Genomic DNA, 9,821 nt, shown 5'->3' on the forward strand with positions numbered 1-9,821 from the left:
TTTAGAAACTGAATCAGAGTGTTTTCTATCCAAATCTACTAATAATATACATATATTAGCAACTGGGACTGAGTAGCAGGCAGTTTACTCTGGTTACGCTTTTCATCCAAACGTGAAAATGCTGCCCCTATCCATAACAAGTTAAGGAATCTTATGGCTTGGGGGTAAAAACTGTTGAGAAGCCTTTTTGTCCTAGACTTGGAACTCTGGTACAGCTCGCATTGCGGTAGTAGAAAGAACAGTCTATGACTGGGGTGGCTGGGGTCTTTGACAATTCTTAGGGCCTTCCTCTGACACCGCCTGGTGTAGTGGTCCTGAATGGCAGGCAGCTTAGCCCCAGTGATGTACTGGGCCGTACGCACTACCCTCTGTAATGCCTTGCGGTCGGAGGCTGAGCAATTGCCATACCAGGCAGTGATGCAACCAGTCAGGATGCTCTCGATGTTGCAGGTGAAGAAGGTTCTGGGCTGGCGTGGTTACACATGGTCTGTGGTTTTGAGGCCGGTTGGACGTACTGTCAAATTCTCTAAAACAACGTTGGAGGTGGCTTATGGTTGAGAAATTAAAATTAAATTGTATGCCAATGTAACAGTATAGCTTCCGTCCCTCTCCTCGCCACTACCTGGGCTCGAACTAGGGACCCTCTGAACACATCAAAGCTGCCTCCCACTAAGCATTATTACCCATTGCTCCACAAAGCCACGGCCCTTGCAGAGCAAGGGGAACAACTACTTCAAGGTCTCAGAGCGAGTAAGGTCACCGATTGAAACGCTATTAGTGCGCACCCTGCTAACTAGCTAGCCATTTCTCATCGGTTACACTAACAGCTCTGGTGGACATTCCAGCAGTCAGCATGCCAATTGCAAGCGCCATCAAAACTTGAGACATCTGTGGCATTGTGTTGTGTGACAAAACTGCACATTTTAGAGTGGCCTATTTTTGTTCCCAGCACAAGGTGCACCTGTGAAATGATCATGCTGTTTAATCAGCTTCTTGATATGCCACAACTGTCAGGTGGATGGATTATCTTGGCAAAGGAGACATGCTCACTAACAGGGATGTAAACAAATGTGTGTACAAATATGAGAGAAGTAAGCTTTTTGTGTATATGGAAAATGTCTGGGATCTCTTATTTCAGCTCATAAAATATGGGACCAGCACTTTACATGTTGTGTTTATATTTTTGTTCAGTATATATTGCGGGCAACAAAGCTTGCAGACATAATTGGCATTGCACAGCATTACCCCCGCAACTCTGACACACATGCACACACATTAATTTTGATATGCACGGAACAAGCACACACAGCTAGCTGGCATCGGCCAATTTAAAAGCCATTTCTATCTCTGGTAAGTAACATTGGCATGAGAGAGGGAGAACAGAGAGAGAGAAATGGAAGGAGGGAGTGAGGGAGGTAGAGACAGCCGAGTTCATCCAGGTGTAATATTGGTCTGTCCCAGAAACTTCCTGTAAAACACTTTGAAGCTGTTATCAGATCAGAAACCCAATTCCTCAAGTGCCTCCTGTGCCGAAACACCAAATGCATCTTCCATCCTCCCTCCAACATGGCCTGTAACAATCCTGTCAATGCATTTACTAGGTGGTTTACTCACAAATGCTTCAGCCGCTTCCAGGATACACAACATTGTATCGGCAGCAGTCGGCAGCGAAGAGGATGGCATGCGATTTACCCAAGGTAATAACTCCAGATCTGCACTGATAACAATATCAATCCCGGGATAAACTTTTTTCCCACTGCCAGAGCAATGGGCAGCAAAAAGAGCCCGAGATGGGAAAACACACGTGGATTGTTATTTTGAGACAAAGTCAGGAGTTCTCAAGAACATAATAGACAACCATAACACATTAGAATCATCATTATTAAACTCTCCAAAGTAGATTGAATTGCTAACATAATTTGCTCCTCTATTTTGGCACTAATGGAACTATTACGTGCCATTTATAAATCAAGAGAAACAATGCTCTGATTCCAAACATGCAGTGTAAAGCCTCACACTGATCATATCTGCATACATTTTCGATACAACACACCCTAAACTATATAACTGAAAAAAATATCTCTTTACTAAAGAGGAGGAAATTGAGTTAACAACTGATGAACAAGCTACACTCAAAGTCATAGCATTGCTTCCACTCTACTACCCTCTCCCAGCCTTTTCTCTGCCCAGCTACCCCCTGCACAGGAACAAGGAGGTAGACACAGGGTTTTGACCAGCTGTGCCATGCTGACGATGCCGGAACAGAAGCGCGGTATACAACCCGCCTTACCCCGGCTCTGTTCATCTCCCTTGCCAAGCCACTGCGCTCGGCTCCCACTGAGACAGAATAACATCGCCTGTTGTTTCCTGTGCATTAGGCTGCAATTTAGAAACCATTAATCCCCTCTTTAATCTGTCAAAAATTCCCGACTGTGCTCAGAGAAGGCAGCTGCCTCCCAGTGTGCCCGTCTTCCCCCTTCTGCTATCTCCCCGTATCCTGACACTCCTTATGAGAGACAGACAGGCCACGTATGGTGCTGCCCACGTCTTCAAGGAAAGAGGGGGAATAGGGAAAGGGTGGGACTGAGGAGTGCAGATGGGTGCTAACCCTCACTGCACAGGTGACCTCATGATCACAACAGCATCTGGTTGAATTACTTAACATTTCGCCCAGCAGACATGTAAATCCGGGATAATGCCCTTTTGCCGAGAGTGCTCCAATCTGGATAAATTCATCCCCTAGGAATGAGATCCAAGAGAAAAGTCTCAGCGAGGGAGAGAAGGTGCGGCTGGGGGTTGAAGGGATATTGGAGTATGTAATACTGAATGGTAGGGAGGGGGTCTTTGGAGTATACTTGGGAACAGTGATCCCATTGGAGAATTGTAATGAACTCCAGTAAACACAGTTGTATTTTGTTGACTGCTTAAGAGGAAGCGGATCATTGCCTGGTTTGCAAGAATAGTTTCCAAACTAATGATTTTCCTTTCCTCCCTGACCGGAATCCGACTTGAAGAGATTCCATCCATTTAATCGGATTAAGCAGACAGATAAAATATGAAGAGAATAGAGAACATTGCATGCCTCTGAAATGATCTCTTACTTATGCTTGTTTGGCGTCTGCTAAAGGCCCATGATGCAAGCATCAAGATACTTGATGCATAACAATGAATTACAAAGACAGCTGATTAAAATGCAATAGCTTTAATTACACGGTAACTCAATGATCTAATTACTCTATTGTAACAAAAGCCATAACCTATTATCAATCATCAATGTAAGTGAAAAAACAAAAACAATGCCAGCTACTCTCAAGGCAAAAACCTACTAAACAATGTCTATTCACGCAACATAAACCTGTAACCTTATCTAATATTCTTGGAAATAACTTTCTGTAAAATGACCCCTTTTGAAGGCCTATCCATTGCTTACGACTGGGACTGAGAGCCAAAGCTTTCTAGACACAGCTCCTGATTATTTATTAATATGTTTACTCCAGAAATATCCATTGGGAAACGTCAGCCTGGATTGGATTAGGCTTAATCTATTATGACAGAAAAATCAGCAGGGGTCATGGGCGTCTGAGGTGACTTATATCGCTAGCCTTGATGGTACACAAAGCACAAACAAGGAAACAAAGGTTGGCTCACAACGTCACATCCCAATGGAGGACATCAATATCAATCTCCCGTGGAGACGTGGCCCGGCTAGGGTTACGTCCTTACAGTATGTGTCATCATTGAGGGGTGAAGAGTTAAGATAGAAGACACATTATGTGCCCTATCTCCTTAGCCACCATGTTGACAACAGAAACAGGAAGATGGACCACAGCAGAAGCTGTGTGAGAAAGTCTGTATGATGACCAAAGGAGGGTGTTTGACAGTATATGGAAACAAATCTAAATTAATTTGTTTTAGCTTGTGGTTGAAATGGCAAAATCTATTAATTACAATTGGATTATTGTGTGTCCTAATCCATACATGTACAAGCGGTTTAACACATGCATTGCTTGCAAATAACTATTCAGAATGCAGAATGATGCAATAAAATGGAGAAAACATTGACCAATGTCATTTGGGGATGATTGGTATTTTGAAATGTGATTGAGGGTTTTTACTCTTTCAAAGAAGCAAAGAGATTTACTCCAAAATCCCAAAAACCAAACATGACATTGTGTTGACATTTAATTATGAAGCTATTAGGAATTTGGTATCAAAGCTTGTGTTCCGTGAAAAGCGGGTTTAGGTTCAGAATAGGCAGACAGTTAATAGACAGCAGTAAATTAAATCGAGGCTTGTGGGGTGCTAAGACCTTCATTCCAGGGTTAAGAAACAGCTTAGTGTCATGGCGGGGTGGTGACTTAGCACTAGGAGGTCTAGGAGTGTGCCTGTGAGCTGGAAAGGAGGAAGGAAGCCAAAAGATGGAGAGGGAGAAGGAGAGAGAAAGAGAGAGGAATGCAGTCCATTGCTATGCTGCACTGCCCCCAGTGTGCAAACCCGAGGCCAGCAAAATGATTAGACGTGTTGCCTATAAGTACCATCCAAGCAACTACTGGACAGTTTGCCTATGGATTTAATAAGGAGGCCAGGGATCTGGGTCTAGTTTGAGAGAACGAGTCACTCCATATACCTCTGTGTGGTTATTCAGTTCCAGTCTGCCACAGGGACAGACACATCCAGTACAAGACTCTATTCTTAAACTGGCTCCCTCCACAGGGACAGGCACATCCAGTACAAGACTCTATTCTTAAACTGGCTCCCTCCACAGGGACAGACACACCCAGTACAAGACTCTATTCTTAAACTGGCTCCCTCCACAGGGACAGGCACATCCAGTACAAGACTCTATTCTTAAACTGGCTCCCTCCACAGGGACAGACACATCCAGTACAAGACTCTATTCTTAAACTGGCTCCCTCCACAGGGACAGACACATGCAGTACAAGACTCTATTCTTAAACTGGCTCCCTCCACAGGGACAGACACATCCAGTACAAGACTCTATTCTTAAACTGGCTCCCTCCACAGGGACTTTCTGTACTCAGAAATTCCAGCACCATTTCCCTGACAGCAGAGATGGTGTTCAATCACACTGTACCCCTTATGAGAGACATGGATAGAGGGAAAGAGAGAGAAAAAAGAGAGAATGAGAGAGACAATGAGAGAGACAGATGAGGTCTCAGGACAGGTTTTGCCTGCGGTGAATGCCTTCTTGGGGACATCCTTTCAGGATTCTCCTGAATCACACCGTGTCATCAGTCAGTAGTGGATCAGGTGAGTGCCAGGGTGCGAGGGATGGGAAGGTGCCCTACATAACCCTCCATACAGTACTGGCAGGATTGAGATCAGCACAACTCAGGACCAATATTTCTCTCTCCCTATCTCCCTCTTTCTTTCTCTCTCCCTCTCTCTCTTTCTCTCTCTCTCTGAGTCTCACTAGAGAACGGCTCTCTCTAGAAATGTGAGCCTCAGCCTCACAATTCCCACCATCCTTTTTTCATAAAAGATATCGGCTGAAAGTAGCTGGCGACATAAACAGAGTAATAATTTGTAAAACTAGAATTAGCTGTAGGGGTAAAGTTGCTGGTAAAAGGCAAGCAGACAGGTTGTTATGTCCTGTTTACCTGCCAGGGCTTATATTATTTTATATTATGGTAATAACAAACTCAGCTAAATTGCAGAGCAATCTTGCACCGGTCTGCATTACCTGAGATATGTGCTGGTTGGTTTTTAGTTGTTTTACCCAAAACTGAAATGATCACCTATAATGAAGGGAAAAATGATGATGCTGGTAAAATAATTGCGCACACAGAGCAGATGTATCGAGATCTATGCAACGATGAGATTAGAATGTTCAATTGCTGTATATGGTATTTCAGCAGGTGGGCTATCATCATCAGGTAAACTCAGCAAAAAAAGAAACGTCCCTTTAAAGATAATTCGTAAAAATCCAAATAACTTCACAGATCTTCATTGTAAAGGGTTTAAACACTGTTTCCCATGCTGTTTCCCATTCAATGAACCATAAACAATTAATGAACATGCACCTGTGGAACGGTTGTTAAGACACTAATAGCTTACAGATGGGTGGCAATTAAGGTCACAATTATGAAAACTGAAGTCACTAAAGAGGCTTTTCTACTGACGCTGAAAAACACCAAAAGAAAGATGCCCAGGGTCCCTGCTCATCTGTGTGAATGTGCCTTAGGCATGTTGCAAAGAGGCATGAGGACTGCAGATGTGGCCAGGGCAATAAATTGCAATGTCCGTACTGTGAGACGTCTAAGACAGCGCTACAGGTAGATAGGACAGACATCTGCTCGTCCTTGCAGTGGCAGACCACGTGTAACAACACCTGCACAGGATTGGTACATCCGAACATCACACCTGCGGGACAGGTACAGGATGGCAACAACTGCTCGAGTTACACCAGGAACGCACAATCCCTCCATCCGTGCTCAGACAGTCCGCAATAGGCTGAGAGAGGCTGGACTGAGGGCTTGTAGGCCTGTTGTAAGGCAGGTCCTCACCAAACATCAACAACGTTGCCTATGGACACAAAACCAACGTCGCTGGACCACACAAGACTGACAAAAGTGCTCTTTACTGACGAGTCGTGGTTTTGTCTCACCAGGGGTGATGGTCGGATTTGCATTCATCGTCGAAGGTATGAGCGTTACACCGAGGCCTGTACTCTGGAGCGGGATCGATTTGGAGGTAGAGGGTCCGTCATGGTCTGGGGTGGTGTGCCACAGCATCCTCGGACTGAGCTTGTTGTCATTGCAGGCAATCTCAACGCTGTGCGTTACAGGGGAGACATTCTCCTCCCTCATGTGGTACCCTTCCTGCAGGCTCATCCTGACATGACCCTCCAGCATGACAGTGCCACCAGCCATACTGCTCGTTCTGTGCATGATTTCCTGCAAAACAGGAATGTCAGTGTTCTGCCATGGCCAGCGAAGAGCCCGGATCTCAATCCCATTGAGCACGTCTGGGACCTGTTGGATCAGAGGGTGAGGGCTAGGGCCATTCCCCCAAGAAATGTCCGGGAACTTGCAGGTGCCTTGGTGGAATAGTGGGGTAATATCTCACAGCAAGAACTGGCAAATCTGGTGCAGTCCAAGAGGAGGAGATGCACTGTAGTACTTAATGCAGCTGGTGGCCACACCAGATACTGACTGTTACTTTTGATTTTGACCCCCCCTTTGTTCAGGGACACATTATTCCGTTTCTGTTAGTCACATGTCTGTGAAACTTGTTCAGTTTTTGTCTTAGTTGTTGAATCTTGTTATGTTCATACAAATATTTACATAGGTTAAGTTTGCTGAAAATAAATGCAGTTGACAGTGAGAGGACTTTTCTTTTTTTGCTGAATTTAGTTTGGCAATTATCAGCTTCTTAGTTTAAAGGGGGAAAGGGGAAAAGCTTGAGGATAGTAATTTTGCACATAAGGCAGACACCTAATGTTAGAGTCTAACTGTGTCCATTTTATACTTATTTCCAGAGTACACTGATCTTGGAAAAAAACGTATCTTCATGAAGAAATAAACTGTGGAATATGGTCTCGATATAGCTACTCTGTACTTTCTAACTACTTCGTAGAAAAACAATATGCTTTTGTCAACATCTACAGTAACCAAGCATCAAAACGCATACTACAACCGTCAACCTCCTCAGACGTGATGTTCAACTCCTGAACCAGTAGTGCTGAGAGCAATATTAACAGCTTTAGTACCTGAGTCAACGTCAAATTAGTGAGTTGTGTAAGTGCGTCCAGACATACATTTCTTTCCGCTTAAACATATGCATACATCATTTCTAGTGCCTGGAATTGAAAAGGGCAACATAGGATGTGTTTCTAAGCAAAAACAAGCTTGACTTTTTCTATAATTTTTATGATTTACTTGATTTCTCTCTATGTGATCTAGAGAACAAAGGGGATACAATTCTGGAAAATAAATGAAGAGCTCACAATGACAGTTCCTTCTGCAGAAAATGTTCCAATTTCAAAACTGTAAGATTCAGTTCAATCTGACACAAATTAGAAAGACTTGACTTCCTTTTTCCCCTGTTGATTTTGAATATAAGGTTATGCCTCTCTCTGTGCACACACACACACACACTGAGAGAGCTGAGGGACATAACCCTGCTTAGATGGCAACCCAGTGTGAGGGGTCAAACTTTGAAAAGAAGCCGTGACAGCTCCGCTGACCCTGACACACTCTGGGATTAGCTCCTGCTCCCATTGTGGGTCAGTTACCATGGCCACGGAGGAGCTACCACACTGCACACACACTCTCCCTACTCTGCGTGACCACAGAGGAGCTAACACACTCCCGCTACTCTCTGTCTGGTCTCAGTCCAGCCACATCTCACCCAGACCCCACATAGTGACGATCCCAGACTTCTCACATGTTACTGACAGTGAGAGTTACATTGTTTTCCAAAGACAACCACCTGCTGGCAAGAAGGGGAAACAACCCATCCATCCATCTTCATTTCTAACCCACTGTCTAAGATTGAAATCACCTGCAGACTTGGTCCAAGGGGATAGTGTTGTTCAGAGAGATTTTTTCTAAGCACTACTTATCTTCCTCTGTGGTCTTGACCAACCCCCCGGTACGTCTCTGGCAAAGAGATTGTCGGGGAAAAAATTGCTCCGGAAAAGAAAAAAATTGCTCCGGCAAAGAGATTGTCACAGTTTCAAAACAATGTGAGTTGTGGGGAGCAAACGCTTAATCGAGCTGGGATGTGAGCACTCAGAGGAGCGTGCCTGGTGACTACATTCAGTCTGAAAAGGAGTGTCTAACCAGACTGACAGAGCACAAGCCATGATCAACTCCTGAGACAGGGCACCACCGGCTACAACTGTTAACAGCTCTTAACACAGGTATTGCATTATTGTCCAGCAGTTTCCTCCCCATACAGCACAGTGACAGATCATTGAGGCAAAATAAGACAAATCTGACTGCATCAGCTCTGACAGCTCACAGCAGAGACTACTTCAAAGAAAATGCTCCCTATTCACATGCAGTCACGAACTAACACAGATAATAACAGAAGGGTACTAGACAGATGCAGTGGATAAGAGGAAAAGAGCCAGTGGACTTACCATGTCCGGAGATCCACAGGAACACAACGACCCAGGGGATCATGGCTGGAGAGGAAGAGGGTGAACCTCTGGAACACAGTGGGCAAGTGTGTGAAATTAAAGTTGGCACACACACAAACACACAACAGTGCTCTTCTGTGCAGTTCTGGATGGGTGCTACAGTCCCTCAATGATGTCCCTGCTGTCAGGGATATAGCTTTAACTCTTCTGTCCTGTCTTCCTCCTCTTCTTCTTCTTTTCCTCTTGTTCTTCTCTCTCTCCTTCTCTCTATGTCACTCTTCAGAGTTGCCGATAATCAGCTTTGCTTCTCTCTCCTGTTGATGTTTAGACTCTCTCAGCGTGAGCTTTCTCGTGTTCTCTCGCGCTTATGCTGGCTCGATCTCACTGATGTTCCATTCTCAATCTCTGAGTGTCTCTACTCGCACCCCTCCCCTCTCTCTCTCTCTCTCTCTCTCTCTCTCTTACCCACTCACTCTACCAGTAGAAGCTCCTGGCAAGGCTCCTCCTTCCAGCTCCCTCTCTCCTTCTCCTCTGTCTCTTTCTCTCTGCCTGCCTGTCTGTTTCAGTGCCTGTGTCGGAGCCTGTGCTGGAGCGGGTCCGGCTGGGAGAATCAGCTTGCTCTAATCTCTGAGAACTAGGATCTCTATATGGGAGAATTAAAAGAGGACCAGCTTTGGCTCCACTGTGGACAACACAGACGTCCACAAACAAA

At 44.8% G+C, this 9,821-nt stretch overlaps 1 protein-coding gene across 9 annotated transcripts in view; it reads right to left on the reverse strand.

The window, feature by feature from the left end:
* The window catches only part of LOC129831877 (kin of IRRE-like protein 3), a 228,562-nt gene extending 218,943 nt beyond the window's left edge, over positions 1 to 9,619 (reverse strand). For 2 of the 9 annotated variants that reach the window (XR_008755826.1, XM_055895413.1), the window contains exon 1: positions 9,110 to 9,615. Coding sequence is in view for 8 of the 9 variants with exons in the window: in XM_055895413.1 (XP_055751388.1) it covers positions 9,110 to 9,152 (43 nt within the window). In the remaining variant the exon portion in view is untranslated. Of the gene's footprint in view, positions 1 to 9,109 lie in introns of all 9 variants that reach the window. The other 7 variants (XM_055895420.1, XM_055895414.1, XM_055895418.1 and 4 more) reach the window with 6 other exon arrangements.
* Positions 9,620 to 9,821: the final 202 nt, after the last annotated feature.

This window comes from Salvelinus fontinalis, chromosome 33 (genome assembly GCF_029448725.1).
Source record: "Salvelinus fontinalis isolate EN_2023a chromosome 33, ASM2944872v1, whole genome shotgun sequence".
NCBI classification, from domain to species: domain Eukaryota; kingdom Metazoa; phylum Chordata; class Actinopteri; order Salmoniformes; family Salmonidae; genus Salvelinus; species Salvelinus fontinalis.